At 37.5% G+C, this 23,387-nt stretch overlaps 1 protein-coding gene and 2 pseudogenes across 11 annotated transcripts in view; 2 read left to right on the top strand and 1 right to left on the bottom strand.

Annotated features, from left to right (window-relative positions):
* LOC143657255 (microtubule-associated protein 4-like) overlaps positions 1-23,387 on the bottom strand; it is a 286,603-nt gene that overhangs the window by 166,740 nt on the left and 96,476 nt on the right. For all 11 annotated transcript variants that reach the window (XM_077129454.1, XM_077129453.1, XM_077129457.1 and 8 more), the window contains one exon: positions 4,777-4,845. In XM_077129454.1, coding sequence (XP_076985569.1) covers positions 4,777-4,845 — 69 coding nt within the window. The remainder of the gene's footprint in view (positions 1-4,776; positions 4,846-23,387) is intronic.
* On the top strand, positions 17,566-19,584 carry LOC143657262 (nucleolin pseudogene; annotated as a pseudogene).
* LOC143657736 (UPF0711 protein C18orf21 homolog pseudogene) lies at positions 21,242-21,889 on the top strand (annotated as a pseudogene).

Below are 23,387 nucleotides of genomic sequence, written 5' to 3'. Positions count from 1 at the left end.
TACATCTTCAATACTAGGCCAAAAAAGAACAAGGAGACATATAGAGAAAGTGCATATAAGAAACATCACATTTCAACAGAGCAATACCGACCAGTCTCACTGCTTCACCAAAGAGATACCAGGCCACTTGGGTATGACCATCACAGCAGTACACCATTTCATTATGGGACTTACTACTTCATATGAAACATATTTATTTCTTTTAAAATGAAACATCCAAGTGAAACAGATGGCGCTAACAATAAATACCAAATTTTAGTTGGCTGTGAGTAGAAAATTTTAACAATTCCATAATTAAAAATAAACAGTAGGCAGGGCGGGGCACGGTGGCTCAGCAGGCACAGTTTTTGCCTGCCATGCCAGAGACCCAGGGTTTGGTTCCCAGTGCCTGCCTATGCAAAAGTTAAAAAAATAAAATAAACAGAAGGGGGAAAATAAAACAAATTTCAAATAAAATAAACATAACAGAAAGAAAATAAAGGTGGAATAAATTAGTATTAATAATGAAGTATTAGTGTATACCTTTGACCACTACAATAGGAGAGCAGCACCCAGGTTTTTCCACCCCTGTCACTTACATAAGCTACAAAGCTTCTTAACATGAATTTAAGAAGTCAACATTACCAGTTTTATAAAAAGGTCCTTGGCAAGCAAACAAGCAAAAACCAAAAAAACTTCTTAAACAACCTCATACCAAAAGGAAAGGAGTGTGTTTTATTTTATGGTGTATTCATTTATTTTCATATTTTATAATGTACTCACCTATTTTCACATTTTATCAACTGGCTAGAAGGTAAGCATAACCTCTTCTCTCTAAAATGTGCTTCCCTAAAGTATCTTCTGTCCAAGATCGACAGAAGGAATTCTTGGCTGAGCAAGCAGCCCCCTAAGATGCTTTTATAAGAGGGAACTGCTTACTAAATTCTAGAACTCACTACAGGGATTTTCATAATATTCCAATTTTACCATCTCAAAAGTAGTTTTGTATCAGGGATTTAAAGCAACATACATCTTGAAATCTTCCTCAGAAGATGGTGCCAAATATTTCTTCTAACCTGAAACTTAGTAACTTAGAGGTTATAAAAACTTCCATAATCTGTGAGGTGGCAGAAAACTTAAAAGATTATTTCAGATTCTAGAAGTTAAACCAGACTCCCTTAAGATTTTGTAACATGGTCTATGTTTTATACTCTGTTGCTAAAAATCCTGTAAAAGTTTTTCACTGTAAAATCTCATGTACTTATCCCAAATGTTTTTTAGACCTCTTAGCTATCAGTTTGGAAAAATGAGGAATGAGAATAAGCAGTTTCCACTGAAACAACTCTCGGTGTGAGGAATATCAGCATATGTGAAAGTAAACGCTTTAATATTCATAGTAACGAATTTTACACACAGGTCTTCATGTGTGATCCACAAATCCCAATGAAATGCTGCATAAAGGCACCTTCAGAGTTCAAAGAGATTCTAATCCTGAATATAATTTGAGCCCAGCCAGATAATCATTTCACTAGAAACTTGATAAATCAGCTGTGGTTCTTAAAATGGGCTGCAATACAGTTTCATTCTGGTGGAGTTACAGAAAAGGTTCTTTTCTTTCTGTAGTAATATCCCATACTTGTAACAATATAGGATTCAGCCACATTATAAGTTAGTTCCATTCTCTTCAACTTCTCTTTCTTATTTTGGTATTTCATCATGTTTTAAAAGCAACCTTAGCAATAAAATTCCATACATGTTAACAAGACTGTCAAACGTTCAGAGGACTCTAAGTCTACACAATTAGATAATTTCATAATAAAAACAATTTCCGCCCAACTTGCAATTAACAAGGGACAAATGAATTTGGGGAAATACTTCTCAAAATTTAATTGGAGCTACTCTAAATTACAAAACTTTAAATTTAAACAGCTATTGTTAATAGGATTTTAGTAAAATGGAGAGAAATACAGGTAGCCTGAAAGATTAATCTTTCCTAAAGGCAAGCTCACAAAGGAAGAGGGGAAGTTAGAGGAAAAGGGAGGTTCACTGCAGAACTGATGGACTCAACCCCTTTATGAAAGTATACTTTCTCATTCGGTATTACAATATCCTGATTAATACTGAAAGTTTGAAACCCTAATGAAAATGGCCAACTAAAATATCTTTAAAAAGAAAAATGTGAGATTGAATAAAATGATAAAATGAACTGTAAAGAAAACAAGAAATAAAAATACATTAATGACTTATAAAAATACTAAAAGTAAAAAGAATCCATCTTGCACGTTGTGCTCACAAAGGAAAAGGAGATTCCAACAAGCCCTGCAGCAGAGCACAAGAGAAGCAGGTGTTTGCTCAGGCATCAGCAGAAATAGGCCCCGAAGAACTACCCTCAGTTTCTTCTATATCGTGTCCAGGAAGGAAAAGCAAAGCTCTGCAAAATGCTGAAGGTTTTAGAAGTATAACGGTGCTTAGGAAAGATCACTGGTCTGGTGTTGCAGCAGCCCCAGTGTTGAGAGACACGCTAGGCTTCTAGGAGGGGAAAAATAGAAAGGGAAGAAGTAGGAAGGGGAAGGAAAGGGCGGAAAAGCACAGGTCATTAGTAAACATCAAGTTCAACATAGCAAGATGCTCATAAACCCTGAATATGCTATCAGTGGAGCTGGTCTGCTCTCAGGACTACAGATAAAGTTCTAAAGGAAACAGAAATAGGAATTTTCAAAACGGCACTGAGCTAGATGCTCCAGTTAGTGTTAGCCAAATTAGAATGCAGTCACAACATGCTCCAAAAACATGCATCCTTCACTCCCTACTCCCTCCCACCCCCACTGAAATGTGCATATTTTCAGTAAAGCACCTGCTTTAATACAGTCAAGAATTCAAACTCAGAACCCAAACTCTCACCCAAGTGCTCAAACCATATTCTACTGAGGATGGAGAGTTAGAACCCAAACTCTCACCCAAGTGCTCAAACCATATTCTACTGAGGATGGAGAGTTGTCCAACAGCAGTTAAGACCCACTCTCACAATGCTCCTGGGAGGTTCATAAACAGCTTGGTGCTTTTTGTTATCAGAAAACAAAAAGTCTTGAAACACTAAGGGCCAAGTTGCATGCTCTTTCTGGTTTGGTGGAGGGAGGGGGTGGTTTCCACTATAAAGATTTGGTGTCTGGGGATTCCAACATAAAAGTTGAGTCTCATCACCCTTCTGATCAGACTTGACATCCTGCTGGAGAAGAAACCTACTTTTAGTTTTGATAGTTTTTTCCCTTCTAGATGAAAATGTCATCCACTTTTTCAACTAATTAATGAACTCAATCTCCACTTTCACCCTTTCATTCCCCTAGCACTACCTCCTGGTTAAAGAAAGCTGAATTTACTCTTTAAAAAAGGTTCATGTTCAATCTGTTTTTTCCTTTAATCATAGTAATATTTGTATAAATGTTTTCTTAAAACCAAATAACACAGACGACTCTGCTTTCAAAGCAGGCACAGGAACAGTCTTTACCATATAACACTAAGATTATCAAAGAAACACCAAAATTTCAGTTCACAAAATTGGAAGGTATTGTGGCACTTCTTTTTTTTAAAAGTAAAGAATTTCTAGTGTGTTGCTAATCAGGATATTAATGTTACTGGATAAAACCAATATTCACAACAAATAGGACATAATCATCAATACATCTAAGATTTAGAGATACATACAACATTTCCTAAGGTCACAGAATAAGGAGTAAATCCTGGAATAATCGCTATTGCTAACAGAAGGCTTTTTGGGAGCCTTAGAAACCAAGAACTCTTGTGGTAGTTCAAGCAAAGACTTCTCAAGGCTGAGGTATGAATACAAGAAAAACAGTAACTACAGGCCTCAGGCTTGCTGCTCATTGCAGTAAGATGAATCAAATGTTATTATGCCTCGTTAAGAGCAGACTGCTATAGAGAACAATGTGCTTGATCGCCAGAAATCAACTCATTTGGGTCAACAGTATCAGCCTGGTTACCAATGGAAAGTAAGTGCAGTAATTTATATTAAAAAAATGCATCAGACTAATGTTGACAGGACATGACTCTCAAATTGGCTCTGTAAAAAAATATTTAATAATATATCCCCCTTTGGATGCCAGTAACTACTTCGAGAATTGTGCTCACTAAAAAGACACTGGCGTGGGCCCCGGTGGCTCAGCAGGCAGAGTTTTCTCCTGCCAGGCAGGAGACATGGGCTTGATTCCCAGTGCCTGCCCATGCAAAAAAAAGAAAGGGGGAAAAAGATACTGGAGGTAGGGGAGGGGTGCTGGCTATTAGGAACCCACAGGAACCTCAGCAACAGACGACAGAATATCAAAACACTAGTAATGGGCCGGGAGTTAAAGTTGGAGACAAATTTCAAAATTAACAGTTAAAGGAAAAAACAGTCACAGGGCAAAAGAGAAAGGAGAGAATTTACAACTTATAGCTCACAGGTTTCCTAACACTGAGCAACGGAAAGCAAACTAAGTGTAGTGCACATTTAGGAAAGAGACTTTGCCTTCAAGTTATAGTAGGCAAAGGCCTTCACTATAACATATTTTAATGAACAGCTATTGTATGGTACCACTACAACAAATATTCAAGGAATATCAAAGGGAACTCATTCTTCTTTTGTTAGACACTTCAGGTGATAGAAGTTCTGGGTTTAAATACATCCAGTAAGAAAAAAAAAATGCCCTCAGAAATAATTCATACGCTTTCACAAAGACTAATTCTCAAAGGAGCTAATCACACTGTTTACTATGACTGTGGGCAATCCTGGAAGCCACTTACCTATAGTATCATTCCCATCTAGTCCATGATCACCATTGGCTAGCACAGTTGGTTTAGAAGATGGAGCACCTGTAACATCAACAAAGAGTATTACCCATCTGTGTCAGATTGAAAAATGAAAAACAGGTCGAACTATTGTCTAACTAGAGAAATTTTTGTCACTATTCATAGCATTTCCTTAAAGCAGGTAAATATATATCCAAACTTTAAAGAACCAATAAAAGGAAATCTAGAAACATATAACAAAATGGAGTCATTACTTTTCACAGTGCCCAAGCTCTGTTAAATACCATCACCACAGGAGAGCCCTTCCAAATAGTAAGCCTAAGTCTTTCCTGTTCAATACACTGGCAAATATTATTATCAGATTTTTTTCAAAAAAGGCCATCATGAAGCACCACCAGTTTGGTGACAGTGATTCCAAAGAAATATCCCAAGGACAGAGGACCACTGAAAACATTTCCCATAGATGAAACTCCAGGGGACCACTATTATTGCTGAGTGTGAGGATAACGTGGAAGTTGCCAACAGCATATTTGGTAACTGAGGATTTCTCCCTCTTCCTATTCTTCTTCTACTTCTTCATAATTTTACCCATTCTAATAGGATGCAGTTATATCATACTCCCTAATAATCAAAAAGAATATTTAACATCTTTTCACATGCTTCTTTACCATCCCTTTATTTTCTCTGGTGAACTGCATTGCAACATTTTTTACTATTATTTTTACCTTTTTATTTTGAAATAATTTCAAACTTTCAGGACAGTTACAGAAATAATACAAACCCCACACAAAGGACTCCAAAATAGCCCCAAACCCAAATACTCAGATCTACAAATTTTAACATTCTGTCACCCTTCCATATCACTTTATCATCCATCCATCCATCTATACATCTATCACATTCCTTGAACGTGCAATGATTCCATGTACATTTTGGACAGAGATTCACTTATACTATCACCTTAACTGTAGTTATCAAGCTCAAGAAATTTAACATGTTACTGAGTGCACATTCTGTATTTCAATTTTTTCTTAAGTCCCAATAATGTCCTTTTGAGCCTTTTCTCTTTCAACCTTACATTCAAATCTAGTATCATATATTGCATCCAACTGCCATTTTATCTTCAGTTTCTCTTTCTTTTTTTTAAATAGTGAGAACATATACAATATAAATCTTCCCATCCTAACCCCTCCCCACATATCATTCAGTGGGATTAATCACATTCATAATGTTGCAATAACCTCACCAACATCCATCACTATAAGTTTCCCTTCACCCCAAACAGAAACCTATACTCATTTTATATTACCCTTCGTTGTCCCTGTTCCCCAATGCTGCTAACCTGTATTCTACTTTCCATCTCTATGAGCTTGCATATTTTCTGATATTTTCTTTGTGGTGACCATGGAGCTTATTTTAACATCCTAAATGCATAACAATCTCTTTTGCTTTAATACCAATTTATTAACTTAACTAGCATACATAAACTATGTTTCTATACCTCTCCATCTTCAATCTTTATGGAGTTCTTGCCACAAATTACATATTTATATATTATGAGTATAAAAGCACGGATTTACTATTACATTTTACACATTTGCCTTTTAGGTTCTATAGGAAGTAAAAAGTACAGTTACAAACCAAAAATATACTAGTTCAATTATTTATATTTACCCATGTCATTATCTTTACTGGAGATTTTAATTTCTTCATGTGGCTTCAGAGTCAATTGTCTGGTGTCCTTTCCTTGCACCTTCAGAATACCCTTTAGCATTTCTTATAGGGCTAGTCTAGTGGTGACAAAGTCCTTCAGCTTTTGTTTATCTGGGAATGTCTTAACCCTCCCTCATTTTTGAAAAGAAAGTATTACTGAATACAAAAAAAATCGGTTAGCAATTTTTTGCTTTCAGCTCTTTAACTATGTCTTCCCAGTGCCTTCTTACACCCATGGTTTCTGATGAGACTCCCCTGTATGAGACACGTTGACTCTCTCACAGTTTTCAGGAGTTTCTATCTTTGGCATTCGATACTTGATTATAACAAGGTACGGTATGGATCTTTTGGGGTTTATCCTGTTTGGAGTTCATTGAGTATCTTACATGACTATATTCATGCCTTTTGTTAAATCTGGGGAGTTTTCAGCCATTATTTCTTTGAACGTTCTTTTATCTGCCACTTTCTCTTTTACATCTCCTTCAGGGACTCCCACAATGCACATATTGGCATGCTTGATGGTATCCCACAGATTCCTCAAGTTCTGCTCTCTTTTATTCATTGTTTCTTCTTTCTGCTCCTGAGACTGGACAATTTCAATTCTTTGAACTCCTTTAGGGAATTTTTAATTTGTTACTATAGGCTTCAGCTCTGGTTGATTTCTTTTCATAATTTCTACCATTCTATTAATACTCACTTTGTGTTTAACATTTTCCTGGTTTTCTTTCTTTATTTATTTTTGGTCCATATTTTCCTTTAGCTCTTTTGCACATATTTGGGACTTTTTTCAAGAATTTGTCCGGGATATCCCAGAGCTGATCCACCTCATTGATGTTTCTAATGCTTTTATTTTCTACTTTGGGCCCTCATTTCCTGTTACTTTGTATGTTTTGGAATCTTTTGTTGAAACATGGACATTTTGATGTTTTAGTGTGTCGTGGCTGTAATTCAGATTTTGAGTCATATGTTGGTTAAGCTTGTACTCAGCTAGTAATATGACAGAGCTTTCCTTGATTGCCAGAAGCTAACAAATATAACAAGAAAAAAGATACCTTTCTCAGTGTTTCAAGATAAATAAGAATTTGAAAGAGTAAGTAGAAAAACAGTTGATACCACAGATATGAAAAATATTGTAGACCAAATTAAAAATATACTAGAGACACACAACAGCAGATACAAGGAGGCAGAAGAATAAAGTGAACTAGAGGACAGAACAACTGAATTTGAATGTACAAAAGAACAAATGACAAAAAAGATGGAAAATTTGAATTGGATCTCAGGGATTGATGACAATGTGAAGCGCACAAATATAAGAATCACCAGTGTTCCAGAAGGAGAAGAGACAAGTAAAGGGCAGGAAGATTAGTTAAGGAAATAAAGTGGGAAAATTCCCCAGCCCTTATAAAACACATAAATATACAAATCAAAGAAAACCAAAAATCACAAATAGAATAAATCCAAATAGGCCTACTCTAAGACACATACTAATCAATCTGTCAAATGTTGAAGAGAAGCAGAAAGTTTTGAAAGCAGCAAGAGAAAAGCAATCACCACATACAAGGGAAACTACACAATGGGCACCATGGAGGCAAGAAGGCAGTGGTATGATATATTTAAGATGCTAAAAGAGAAAGCCTTTCAGCCAAGAATTCTTTATCCAGCCAAGGCTTCCCCCAATCCCCAGTCTATGTGTTTGTCATGGTCAGGTTCATGTGTCAACTTGGCCAGGTGGTAGCGTCTGTTTGTCTGGTTGGGCAAGCGCTGGTGTGCTGGTTTGAAAGGATGTATGGACCCTAGAAAAGCCATGTTTCAATCAAAATCCCATTTCGTAAAGGGAGAATAATCCCTATTCAATACTGTATGTTTGAAACTGTAATCAGATCATCTTCCTAGAGATGTGATTTAATCAAGAGAGGTTTTAAGCTATATTAGGTGACAACATGTCTCCACCCATTTAGGTGGGTCTTGATTAGTTTCTGGAGTCCTAGTAAAAGAAGAAACATTTTGGAGAATGGAGATTCAGAGAGAGCAGAAGATGCTGCAGCACCATGAAGCAGAGAGTCTGCTAGTCAGCACTTTGGAGATGAAGAAGGAAAATGCCTCCTGGGGAGCTTCATAAAACAGGAAGCCAGGAGAGGAAGCTAGCAGATGATGCCATGCTCGCCATGGGCCCTCCCAGCTGAGCGAGAGGCCCTAACTGTGTTCGCCATGTGTCTTCTCACTTGAGAGAGAAACCCTGAACTTCAGCAGCCTTCTTGAACAATATCTTTCCCTGGATGCCTTTGACTGGACATTTCTATAGATTTGCTTTAATTGGGACATTTTCTCGACCTTAGAACTGTAAACTAGCAACTTAGCAACTTATTAAATTTTCCTTTTTAAAAGCCATTCTGTTTCTGGTATATTGCATTCTGGCAGCTAGCAAACTAGAACAGCTGGCCTGTCTGTTGTCATGAGGACATTTCATGAACTTAAATCATGATTATGTCAGCTGCATCCACAGCTGACTACATTTGTAATCAGCCAAGGGGAGTGTCTTCTGCAATGAGCAATGTTTAACCTAATCAATGGAAGGTTTTTTAAGGAGGATTCAGAAGAGACAGTCTCTCTTTCTGCTTCAGTTGGTTAGCCCTTCCTGTTGAGTTTGTCCAGACCCTTCTTTGGAGTCGCCAGCTTCACGGCCTGTCCTATGGATTTGGACTCTTCCATTCCTACACTTGTCCAGCCAGCCTCTCCTGAGCATTCACTGAAGAACTTCATTGGAATTACCAGCTGGCAGCCTGCCCTACAGACCTTGGATTCTACATTCCCATGGTTACGTGAGACATTTTCATAAATTTTATATCTACAGATATTTCCCGCTGATTTTGTTTCTCTAGAGAACCCTAGCTAATACAGTGCCCTCTCCAAGGCCTGGGGCACCAAAAGTCTTCCTGAGCAATGAAGCAAGAAGCCCACCCTCTCCAACCAGGACAAACTCACATTCTCCACATGTATGGGTGGGTCTGCTCTCCTGGCCCAACTTTAGCTTCCATGGTTCTGTCTCTGAAGTCATTTTTCCTTCAATTTGCCCCTTTTCTGTTCCTTTTAGTTCGGGCTGGCAGTGATTCCGTTTATACAGATCTTGCAACATTCTTGTCAGTTTTCTATGTAGTATGCAGGGATCAGACAACAGGGCTTTCCACAAATCCTTTCTGGATAACTCTATCTCTAATCCTCATTTGTCCTGTAATGACTGACTGCTTCCATGTTTCGTTAAATCCTCCTGTGGGGCCTTATTCACTGAGCTCTCACTTTCTGGAAGGCTAGAGTTTTCCAGACCATCAATTTCTGTTTTCTTTGTACCTAAGAGTTCAGTTCTCAACTTATCTCTTTCCTGTTACATTTTACTGTAAGCTGCAAGGAGCAGGCAGGCTGCGTTTTCCATATTTACTTTAGAAATTTCCTCAGCTAAGTATCCTAGGTCATTGCCTTTAAATTCTAACTTCCATCCAACAGCAGTACTCAAGCTGGCCAAATTATCTGCCATTTTAAAACAAGGGTCACCTTGCTTCCAGTTTGCAATGACACATTCCTCATTTCTGTCTAAAGCTTCGTCAGAGGTATTTTTAGAGTCCAGATTTCTACCAACAGTCTCTTCAAAGCCTTCTAGACCTCATCTATCAACATCCTCACAACTCTTCCAGAATTTTCACATTAACCATTTAAAAAGCTGTTCCAACATGTTTGGTATTTGCAAACTACAACAGACCCTACTTCTCTGGTACCAAAATCTGTTTTAGTTCGCTAAAGCTGCCAGAACATCATATACCAGAAATGAAACAGCTTTTAAAAAGGGAATTTATTAAGTTGCAAGTTTAAAGTTCAAAGGCTATAAAACTGTCCAAAGTAAGGCACCCAGAAAAAGACACTTGACTCAAGAAAGGGCCAATGATGTTCAGGGTTTCTCTCTCAGCTGGGAAGGCACATGGTGACATCTGCTACCTTTCTCTCCCAGCTTCTTCAAAAGGCTTCCCTGGGGGCATTTTCTCTCTGCATCTCCCAACTTCTCTGTGTCAAGTCTGAAGCTTTTTCTAAAATGGCTCCCCCTCTTAAAGGACTCCAATAAGCAACCCACCTTGAATGGGTAGAGACACACCTCCATGGAAACCACCTAATCAAAAGGTCACACCCACAATTAAGTGGGTCATATCTCATGGAAACAACTTAATCAAAAAGATCACACCCAGCAGTACTGAATCAGGATTAAAGAACCTGGCTTTTTTGGGGTACAGTTTCAAACCGGCACAAATCTCCAGATGGATTCCTAAGCCAGATAGGTCCTGAAATTCCGAGGGGCCAGCCTTTCCAAGAACATCAAGTAGTTTCAATCCCCTTTTCCACATTATTGACACCTCTTTCCAACTTGGGAAAGTTAGAATGGCTATAGCCTACATACCCCTAAAGATTAGGAAAAGGATCAAAGATCAAGGTGGAGCTATAACAGAGAAGACAGGATTTAACAAATAATTATGACTGTTGAATCATGTTGATATTTCTCCAGTGTTTTGGAGCAGTTAGAAAGAAATACCTAAAATGGTAAAACGATAACCCTATAACTACACATTACAATGTATTTTAAATTTTATTGCTTTTTTGTATATGTTATACTTCACAATAAAAAATGTTTTAAAAAAGAAAACTCAGGGAACTAGAAAGAGAAGGAACTTCCTCAACATGATAAAGGGAATTTATAAAAACCCACACCTAACATCACAGTCAATGACTAAACAAGACAAGGATACCCACTTGTATCAGCAAAATGGGGGGATACAACTTCCTCAACATGATAAAGTGAAAGTTCTGTCTCCCCTCTTTTCAAGTTATGTTCTCCTATTGAAATGGTAATAACACTGTCAAATTTCCTGCTTTGAACTTGCTATCCAGAATAACCTCCTCTCCCTTTGCTAAAATCCTTAAAAACCTTGAACCCCCTAAACTGGGATCTGCTCTCCTACTACATACTTAGTAATAAACTCTTTCTCTCTTTGAAACGCCAGTGTCTCAGGAATTGGTTATTGAGCACAGTGGGTGAAAGAATTCATGACCACCACCTGGTAACATATGGATGGTCATTGTTACCAGACCTTGATTACCTGTCTGAGGTAGTAATGTTTATCAGATTTTATAATAAACTCTTTCGAAGGAAGTCCTAAGTGTAGCCCATACTTTAAGAATGGGGAACTATGCATCACCTCTTTGAGGGCAGAGTATCATAAATTATTTGGAATTGTTCTGTCTGGGAGATTTGCCTATTCACCCCATTTATTTATTCAGTAATTTACATCAGTATGACTTATGGATATTCATTTTATACTCTGAGTTACAATTCAATACTATATTGTTTTGTTGCTTAAACTGATTCAGTTTGGCCACTGTAAAGGAACTCTTTCAGTTGGTTCCTGTGTCCCTTTCACATATCACCATCATTGTGGAATTTTATGAGAATAAGTTTGTTCGTTTTTGTTTTGTATAAGTTTGTTTTTAAACTGTTTTTAATTCATGATTTGTGCAATGAACAGCTTTTTTTTTAAAGGTGAAAGGAATGACTAAAAAGATTTAATAGGAACAAAATGCACAGTGCAGTCTAATTTACAAAGCCCTGCCTACTTTATCCCTGCCATGGTGCGCTAAACTGTTCAGAAAGGAATTGAGTCTCAGACTTTACAACGAAGCAATCCTATTCTGATTCATAAAATTTGACTTTCAGTTATCTAAGATGCAACAGAATACATTCCATCTGATTTGGAAAGCAAAAGATTATTCAAAAGTCACTAGACTGAATGCTTTGACTAGTGGGTCAAAGGTGGAATAGGATCAGGATATATATATAGTCTCAAAATATTTCTCTCCAAAGTATTTATTCATTAAAGAGAAAAAGAGTGATTTTACGACACAGAAACCTGGTGGACTCTAACTTAACCACATGATTTAAGTTATCATCACCAATAATGGGACAAATTCACATAGTGTCCTTCCTGATGTGATGTACTGAGAATGACCCAATGGCATTTATATAGGACTCCTGTCAAAAATGTATAACATGGGGTGGTGTGATGGTGGTTCAGTGGCAGAATTCTCATCTGCCATGCCGGAGATCTGGGTTCGATTCCCGGTGCCTGCCCATGCAAAAATAAAAAAAGTATAACATCAATCTATTAATTAGGAAGTATCAGGCAAACTCAAATTGAGGTAACTTCTACAAAATAACTGGCCCATGCTATTCAAAAATATCAAGGTTATGAAAGACAAAGAAAGGCTGAAGAACTGTTTCAAATAAAAGGAGACATGAAAACTATTGTGATTCCAGATTCAAATCTGGACAAAGAAAAATAAACAATTATAAAAGAATGTATTATATTTGTAGGCACAACTGATGAAATCTAAATATGGTCTGTAGATTTGATATTAATTTTAACTTCCTAGTTTTGGTAATTGCATTCTGGTGAATTATCTGGTGAATACTAGTTCCTGGGGTAAAGAGGCATTAAGTCTGTAATTTACTCTTAAATGATCCAAGAAAAAAAAAAATATATATATATATATACTGTATAGAAAGAAAAAATGACAAAGCAAATGTGGCAAAATATTAGCAGTTGATAAGCCCGAGGGATGGATATATTGAGTTCTTAGTTCTGTTCTTTAAATGTAAAGTTTAACTATGTCATTTTCTTGCAAAAACATTTTTAGCAAGCAATAGTTTACAATTTGGTTCATTAAAAACATAAGTTCCAGTACAAACTAAACTCAGGATACACTCACAGGGCAGCTCAAGAGGAACAAAAGGTAGGAAATTAAAGGTCCAGGTTTTTTATTCGCTTATAACTTTTATAATCCTATTAGAGAAACCAGAAAGCTGAATGAATTTATCTTAAAAAAAGAGGGGTGTGTGTGTAGCTGAATTATGTTTCCAAAACAAAGGCAGATTTGCTTAACACCATAAATTACCATTACCAAACTTTACTAGGCTCTCAACATTTCCTGTCAACTTATTCTCCCACACTCTGCAATAGGTATTCTAAACTCTCCCTGTTCTCTCCAAGCCTCCAAGCCTTTCCACCTTCTGCTTCTCAGCATATAACTTTACCTCCTTCAGAGTGAACACATGAACCCTATCAGAAGAGAACTTCTACTAGAACTTCCTACTACCATCTGTATAAACCTAAAGCATCTGCACTGAGACTCTCCTTGTCTCTATGTCTGTACTTTGGATCCCATTCCTTTCTGCCTTCCAAACTTTGTCTTCCAAGGATTCTTGTTCTCCCTCTAATCTTGAAATCAGATATTATCTCTCACTTCTACACATTTATGCCTACCTCATACCTACCACTTAAGTTTGACGATATAATTCCTTCTTAGTTTGCACATTAAACATCTGAAACCTGAACATATTGATTTCAGCTCAATTTAACAACAAACAAAAGGATTCCAGCTCAGTTTAACAAGCAAAGACTGCATATCTACCAAATATCAGGAACAGCGGCCTCTTTATAATGCAGATTTGACCATGTTTCCCAGCCCCCTTTTAAAACAGTTTCCCAAAGACTGTGAGATTCAGCATGATCTTACTCTATCTGCTTCTTACAGTTCTCTACAGTCACTTGAACCTTTGTCTTCTTAACATTGAGCAACTTGAAGCTGCTGGGTACACATTGGGCTATTCTGTGTCTCTATGCTTTTGCTAGTGATGTCATTCTGCACGGAATATAAGATAAACAAATACTATCCCTATACTGGAGTAGTTTAAGCATGAAAGAACCAAATAGCCTCATTATGACCTTACCAGTACTGTGAGAGAAGAAGGTTCAGGAAAGAAATATAATTACCAAGCCCTTAAAAGAAAAGGGTGGATGAAAAGATAGGGAATTGAAAATGAAAAGGTTGGGGTGAGGGGAAGATGGCAGAGAGGTGGGAAAGAAGTCAGGGAATATTCTTAGAAGGCCACTTGTGAACCCAATCTTAAAGGACTGCACAACAATACCTTTAACAAAAACTTAAAATAACACCTATATATAGGCCAGTGACTTCCAAATTTATTATCTCCAGTCTAATCCTCTCCTCTAAACTCTATACTCTTTTTAACTAGTTGCCTATTCATCTTCTCTACTTGGATGACTAACAGATAATCACACTCACTATATCCCAAACTGAATTTATCTTCCCCCCTATATCTGCATGCCAAAGTGTCTGGGTCTTTTACTAAAACAGAGTTTGTATCTTGTTCCTGTACAGCTCAAAATCATGAACTGGAGGCACCTGGAGAATATGTTACTGGTAACATATTATAGTATAGGAACTGAGAGTAAGCATTTAGAAACTTTTACAGAAATTTGATGGAGGAATTTCCTATCTATTGAATCAAATAAAAAGTTGGGGTGCTCTGTTTTACATCGTATTTCATTCTGCTGGTATTTCATTTTTATTTTATTTTGCAGATTGCAGAAGTACCAGTCCACACAGATTAGACATTTTAAAAACGGATCCTTTACTTAATCTAGTGTGAAAAGTACTGTCTTAAAATGATGTTTCCACTTAGATCCTAAATGCTTTGCTTTAATGAAAGTAATTTCAAACCAGAAGTTAATTCCTACCCTCATGGAACTTACATTTTATTTGGAGAGAAAGAATATCAACAAATAGTTGTAAAACGTATGTCAGTGATCAGTGCTCTGAAGAAAAATTTTAACAGGGAAGAAGAAAGAGGGTATGGAAGAGTAGAGGAAGGGGTCATTTGCAACTTTAAATAGAGCCTCAATGAGTAGAGTACACTTAAGTAAAGGCATGAGGGAGGTAAGGAAAAAAGTAATGAAGACATTTAAAAGAATAATCTTCTAGAAAAGAGAAAGGTCAGTGCAAAGACCCAGTAGAGGGCATATACCAGTGTGTTCAGAGAATGGTAAACATGCCATCAAGGCTAACATGATGAGAATAAAGGGAAAAGCACAGGAGACAAGACATGAGTGATAAGTGGGCATGGGGTGTCATTTTTGGCTTTTATTCTGAGATGGGAAGTCTTTGGAAGGTTTTAAGTGAGGTTTTATAGCTTGAAAAGAATATTCTGGATAGTTACTTATCTAAGAACAAATTGCTGGGAGTCAAAGGAATATGTAAAAAGACAAAAAAAGAGGCTACTGAAATAATTTAGGTGAAAACGTATAGTGACTTCAACCAAGGTAGAACACGGTAAGCAATGATCAGAGCGTTACCAGACAAAGGCAGCTAATGTACTCCAAAGGCCTACTGCTGAGACACTGAGTTTCAAAGGGAGAAAAAGTTTATTACAAGGCACACAGCAGGAGATCAGATGGCCTATGGGCCCAAAAATCTGTCTCCTTGACCTGAAGCAATTCTGATTATTTTATAGCATCAAAAGGACAGGTTTTATAATAATGAGCAAGATGGCCCCAGATGATGTAATCAGAGGTGATCTAATCATTGGGCATATGCAGACTGATTACATGCTTAGTCATAGAACTTAAGAAAGAAAATGGCAGCCTTCATATGATGATGGGCATGATTTCAAGTATTATAATGAAGTATAGGTGACCTGTAAGTTAAAGTCTAAGTTACTGTACATGTTAGGTGGACACATTTTGGTTAGATCCAGTCTCATTATCAAGATAACTTTGGGCTTGGGGTGAGTTTGTTCTAGACTGACCTAGGACCCTTCATTAATAGACATTAGTATCACAAACACTAAAGTAAAAAAACTGGATAAAAGGGTACAAGTGAAGGTTAGTCACAAGGTTTTTATAATCACAAGGGCTCAAGATAAAGTCTATACAACCATTATCAGAGATCAAGGCAGCTGGATTACAATTCAAAAGTTTCAGGTATTTCCCTCTGTCTACTACAATATACCAGAAAGCAAAAAGGAATATCTGTATAATGATTCAGCAATTAAAATCATCCCTTAAATCCTAATTTCCCACCTACAAGAGTTTAGATATATTTTGAAGTTATTGCCACAAAGATTTGCTGATAGTTGAATGTGGGTTATGAGAAAGAAAGACGGGTCAAGAATAACTCCAAAGAGAATTAAAGGTTTGGGCCTGAATAACTAAAAGAACAGAAGCATTTACTGAGATGGGGAAGACAACAAGAGAAACAGGCTAGAAATTTGATTTTAAACATATTAAAAGTTTGAGATTCTTATCAGATAATGAAGAGCATGTGCAGAGGCAACTGGGCTGGAGGTCAGCATATAAATGGTATTTAAAGCCATGAGACAGGATGAAAGCATCAAGGGAATGAGTGTCCACAGAGAAAAGGTCCAAGCATTGAATTCCAGGTCATACTAATATTTAAGGTGGCTGAGAAGGAGCAGCATAAAAGCAAGAGACAAAAGAGTACAGTGTGTGGAAGCCAAATGAAGACAGTTTTTCAAGGTGAATTGACTGATTGGCTATGTTAAATTATCCTAACAGAGTAAGATGATAACTGAGCACTGACCACAGGATTCAGCAAGTAAAATCTTTTAACTTGGTGGAGAAAATGTACTGAAACTGGTTTAGTTTATACTAAATATTAAAATATTCAAAATTATACTTTACTTTTCAGTATCATATATATTAGCGATAAAAAATTTTTAAAAAACCAATATAGTTCCTTTCAATTATAGCTTTCTTGGTGTTTTTGTTGGGAAAGAATACTAGGTTTTGTCAGAGGCTTTTCTGTATCTGCTGAGATGGTCATATTTTTCTCCCCTTTGTTCTGTGTACATGGTGCACTGTGTTGATCAATTTTTGTGTGGTGGGCTAGCTTTGCATTCCTGTAATGGATCACACTTGGTCACAGCAAAAAAAAAAAAAGCTTATACTATGGTAAGAGCAGTTTTAGTGACAATGGTATGGGTTAAAATCTGAAAGGAGCAGGTTCAAGAGAGAACAAGTGGGTCTAGCTCTAGCTGGCAGCCAAGGGCTGCACTTTGGCATCTTCTGTAGCTGTGGCTGCCATACACATCACCTGTGTTTCTCAGGGCTCATCTATACCACTCGTCCACCCCACAGTCCATTGTCATAAGCCGCCATCATGGTGAAGCTCATGAAGGCCAGTAAAAATCAAGGTGACCCCAAGAAAACAGCTCCCCCCTCGAAAAGAAGTAAATGATGAGGAAATCTCAGAAGATGAAGAAGAAGATACAGTGGAGAAGAGGTTGTCATTCCTCAGAAAACAGGCAAGAAGGCCATCACCAACTCTAGCCAAGAAGATGGTGGTTTCCCCAATAAAAAAGGTTGCAGTTGCTACACCTGCCAAGAAAGTAACTTACTTCTGGCAGCAGCCATACCAGCCATACCAGCCAAGAAGACAGCTACACCAAACAAAGCTGTAGCAACATCTGGCAGAAAGGGAGCCACCATGACAAGGCAGTGGTTATGGCAACTCCTGGTAAGAAGGGAGCCTTGGCCCCAGCCAAGGGAGCAAAGAATAGTAAGAATGCCAAGAAGGATGACAGAGATGAGGAAAAGGATGAATTTGAGCCAGCAGTGATAAAAGCAGAAGCTACTACTTCTGACTCAGAGGATGAGGATGAGGATTAAGATGATGAAGACGATGATAAGGATGAAGATGACTGGAAGAAGAAGCTATGGAGACTACACCAGCCAAAGGAAAGAAAGCTCCTACAAAAGCTATTCCTGTGAAGGCCAAGAGCATGAGGGAACATGAAGAGGATAATGAGGAAGAGGAGGAAGATGACAATGATTAGGAAGATGATGAGGATGATGAGGAGGAGGAAGAAAAGGAAGAAGAAGAAGAAGAGAAAGCCTGTCAAAGAAGCGCCTGGAAAACAAAAGAAGGAAATATCTACGCAGAAAGCCACTCCTGAAGCCAAGAAACAGAAAGCAGAAGCATTTGAAACTATAGCTTTCAATCTTTTTGTTGGAAATCTGAACTTCAACAAATCTGCTCCTGAGTTGAAAACAGGGATCAGTGACCTTTTTGCTAAAAATGATCTTGCCGCTGTGGATGTCAGAACTGGTGTGTCTAGGAAGTTTGGCTATGTGCATTTTCAATCTGCTGAAGACCTGGAAAAAGCCTTAGAGCTCATAGGTTCAAAAGTCTTCATTAATGAAATTAAAGAAACCAAAGGGAAAAGACAGTAAGAAAGATCCAGATGCCAGAACACTTTGGGCAAAAAATCTGCCTTACAAAGTCACTCAGGATGAATTAAAAGAAGTGTTTGAAGATGCTGCAGAGATCAGAATAGTCAGCAAGGATGGAAAGAGTAAAGAGATTGCTTATACTGAATTTAACACAGAAGCTGATGCAGAGAAAACATTGAAAAGAAAAGTAGGGAACAGAGATTGATGAGCGATCCATTTCTCTGCTCTATATATGAGAGAAAGGGCAAAGTCAAGATTATAGAAGTGGAAAAAATAGCACTTGGAGTGGTGAATCAAAAACTCTGGTTTTAAACTCTGTCTTCTACAATGCAACAGAAGAAACTCTTCAGGAAGTATTTGAGAAGGCAACTTTTATCAAGGTGCCCCAGAACCAAAATGGCAAATCTAAAGGGTATGCATTTATAGAAGCTTTAAATTTCTGTAATAAAAGAGTAATTGAGGGCAGAGCAATCAGGCTGGATTGCAAGGGCCTAAGGGATCACCTATGCAAGAAGCCAGCCATTCAAAACTCTGTTTGTCAAGGGTCTGTCTGAGGACACCATTGAAGAGACATTCAAGGAATTATTTGATGGCTCCATTTGTGCCAGGACAGTCACTGACCAGGAAACAGGATCCTCCAAAGGGTCTGGTTTTGCAGACTTCAACAGTGAGGAAGATGCCAAAGCTGCCAAGAAGGCCATGGAAGATGGTGAAATTGATGGAAACAAAGTTACTTTGTACTGGGCTGGCCAACCCTAGAGGCGAAGGTGGTTTTGGGGGTTGTGGTAGAGACAGAGGAGGATTTGGAGGCTGAGGTGGTGGCAAAGAAGGCCAAGGAGGATTTAGTGATGGCGGAGGCCAGAGAGGCCTTGGAGGGTGAGGAGGGTTCAAAGGAGGCAGAGGAGGAGACCGTAAACCATGAGGAAAAAAGACGAAATTTGAATAGCTTCTTTTGTCCCTGTCTGTCTATCCCTCTTTCATTCGAAAGAAAGGATTCTGGGATTTTTACTCTACTACCTGATCAATGACAAAGCCTTCTGAGGACATTCCAAGACAGTACACAGTCTTGTGGTCTGCTTGGAAATAATGTATAGATAACATTTCAAGGGAGATGCCCTGTTGGTTTTGACTGGATATTTATATAAACTTTGTAAAGAAATTAATGATAGAGCTAATTCTTATCTGTAAGCTTTGCATCTATCTTAAGTTTCATCCCAAAAGCATTTTTTCCCCTACAAATAGTTTTTCTGTGTTGTGGGTTGTAAACGAAAGCAGAATATTTTATCATGATTTTTGCTTCAGTGACTCTGGGACAAATTAAAAGACCTAAACTCTGAGAAAAAAAAAAAAAGAGAGAGAAAGAGAATGGGAGGAATGAAATAGAGACAGCTAGTAGATTAACTTCTTTCAAAGAGGAAGTAGAACAAGAAGTAGATGAGATGGATTTGGGCTTGAGACAGGATTTTTTTTTAATGGTAGAAAAATATGGTCTGTTTGATGCTGATGTGACCCAGTTGAAAGAGAGGAACTAATGATGCATGATTCTAAAGAGACAATTGCTACAGGAGTACCCCTGAATAACTGAGAATGTGGACAGTTCATCTACAATAAAAAGAACAATAATGCAGTATAAAAGCATAATAGAGTATAAAAGCATAGATTAAGGTTAGTTAGAAGTTGGTTAGAAGTTCTCTTATGATTGAGTCTACTGATTTTGATTTGCTTCTCTAAAGGTCATCAATCAAGAATATGAATAAAAGACAAGTGCTAGAAGTTTGAAGAGAGAGGAAAATTTAGGAAATACATCTCTAGAAAAGTAGAAGATTTTTCAAACTCATGTGAATTAGTAGCAGTGTCCTTCAAGTTCATGACTCTTATCCAAATGAAAGAAGACTCATCTATACTTCCTGAACATAATATTTATATGTCTAAGAATTCTGCCTCGTCACTTAAATAAGTGAACCTTTAGTTTCTAAAAGCAGCATATATGGTATATCAAATCAAGCAGGCAGTATGAGTTCATGAAGACAGTATGGTTTCATAGAAAGAACATGGGGTGTGTTAGTTAGATTCAGTTGTCAACTTGGCCAGGTGAGCATACCTAATCTTGTTGCTGCGGACATAAGCCAACGAACGGTACGTGAACCTCATCTGTTGCCAATTACATCTGCAGTCGGCTAGGAGGCGTGTCTGCTGCAATGAGTGACGTTTGACTTAATTGGCTGGTGCTTAAATGAGAGATCGCAACGTAGCACAGCCTAGCAGCTTGGCATTCCTCATCTCAGCACTTGCAGCTCAGCCCAGGCCCTTGGAGATGCAGAAAGAAGTCACCCCGGGGAAAGTTGTTGGAACCCAGGGGCCTGGAGAGAAGACCAGCAGAGACCATCCTGTGCCTTCCACGTAAGAAAGAACCTCAGTGGAAAGTTGGCTGCCTTTCTTCTGAAGAACCAACAAAATAAATCCCCTTTTATTAAAAGCCAATCCATCTCTGGTGAGTTGCATTCCGGCAGCTAGCAAACTAGAACATGGGGTTTAAAGTCAAAAGATATGGGTTCATTTTCTTATGGGGTCTCCACAGCATGGAAGTGATGGCGACTGCTGGGATGAAGCAGAGGCACTACCTGGAGGCTGTGGTATGGAAACTACAAGCTAGCTGCCCAGGCCAACCCCGCTATCTCGTGTGACAAAAGCATTTTTGAAGAAACGTGTCCACACTATTTACAGTTGTTGGTGCTGGGTAACTCTCGAGTGCATCTCAAACCCAAGCCCAGACTGACACCCAAAATACAGACACTTCGAGATGTAAACATTATATTCAGTTTTAAAAGAAGCAAAAATTGTAAAAAAAAGTACAAAAACTCCAAAAGTGTACTGCTGATTACTTGTAAAATATGCAACAAAACAGTTAAACATCATGATTAAAGCAGAAATTTTCTATCAGCACTGAAGAATAATCCTACCACTCCTACAAAGAAACCTAGCCCAAGACACCAGGGAGAAAGACTCAATGTTCTGCAAATCTAAATCATGATATATGGTTTGTTCCAAAGGCAAGAGTCAAACATTTGTTTGCAGAACACCTAAATCTGGACAGTTGACACCTATTTCCCCTTCAAAGAACGAGAGCAAAGCAAAGAAACACTTCTCTCAACTAAAATGTTAGTCAGAAAGAATCCCCAAACAATCCAAAGATGGACTTCAGAAATTTGTCTGCTCTAGAAGGATGGATTTTGACAATAAGAAATATCTAATGTAATTTCTGAAAGTAAAGTTAGAAAAAAAACATTTTTCACTTATTCTTTGAAAACATGAAAACTTGGTCCAAGAGCAAACTTTTCTTGGCAATCTTCATTCAGTGTTTATGGAGAAAGTACCTTATTGGAATGACTAACTGAAATGTGTCATGAAACAGGTGGCTGTGAGGATCAAAAAAGTAGTAAAAGGTTCTTATAATTAGAATATAATTAGTGTATATATATATATACATATATATATACAGATATTGAGTATCATTACTTTCTCCTTAGCAGTTTTTATTATTAATATTTTTTTCGTAAGAAAATTGAAACCTTTATGAGAGGGTCTACCCACTAACGAAGATTTCTTCCATACCTATAGCTTTATTGTCAACTCAGAATAAGGATCAGTTATTTGTATTTTTGTTTTCCTTCAATCAGCTACATAACAGTATGTTAGTAAAATTTTATCATTATTCCTTTTTTGTAAGTGCAAAAGTAAATATCTGGGCAGTCTCGAATTATAGATGATGCAACAGGATACTGAAATATTCATTTTCAACACTTCATATTGCTTCTAATATTTCATCTTAGTGATATGGTAATTTATTCTAACAGAGATTTATTTTTAGGCCTAAAAATTACATCAGAACATAACATAGTAAGCAACAATTTAGCTATCTTAAACCTCCTCTGGGACATAAATATATATACATATTCATTTTAATAAGCTAGGATTATTTTCAAGCTGTCTTTTTAAAAACTCTTAACATAATAAGATATGCAAAATCTTAAATAAATAAAAAGATATGCAAAAAAAATAAAAAGATATGGGTTCAAGTTGTGGTCTTGTCACTACTGACTAAATGATCAAATGCAAATCCCTCGTTCTTTCCAAGCCTTATTAGTCTCACCTAGAAAATGGAATAATATCTACCTTCCAAGATTCTTATTAAGACTAATGCAGTAATATAGGTGGCAGTACTTTGTCAATTGTAAAGTGCTAAAATAAATATTAACAATATGATTCTCATTGTTATCAATTATAGATTAAACAAACAGCCTTGTGAGATTACTAAAATAAGTTTACTTCTGTCTTATTCAAAAAAACCTACTTTAGGATAGAGGATACAGGGAAGATGGCAGAGCAGGAAGCTCTACAATCAGCTCCTGGACCAAACTACTAAACTGGCAGTAACATTCTGAATCAACTATTTTGAAACTGTAATCTAGAGCAACATCATGTGGCATCCAGGAAAGAGCTGAAGGACAACGCTGGTAAATTGTAGCTAAATATGGGTGAATCCCTCCATACCAGTGCCAGCAGTGGCAACCATTGCCCATGCCCAATGGCATGGAAGGCCACAGTGGGAACTACAGCCCGAGCTCCTGGTGCAGCTTCCTGATGCTAGGTGGGTTATATAACACTAGGCCTCAAAAACTTTAGGTGTGTGTGATCTGATCACTGGTCACTGTATTGGATCAGATACTTCAAATCTCTGAGTAACCAATT

This window comes from Tamandua tetradactyla, chromosome 15 (genome assembly GCF_023851605.1).
Source record: "Tamandua tetradactyla isolate mTamTet1 chromosome 15, mTamTet1.pri, whole genome shotgun sequence".
NCBI lineage: Eukaryota > Metazoa > Chordata > Mammalia > Pilosa > Myrmecophagidae > Tamandua > Tamandua tetradactyla.
This window is presented reverse-complemented; position numbering and strand designations above follow the sequence as displayed.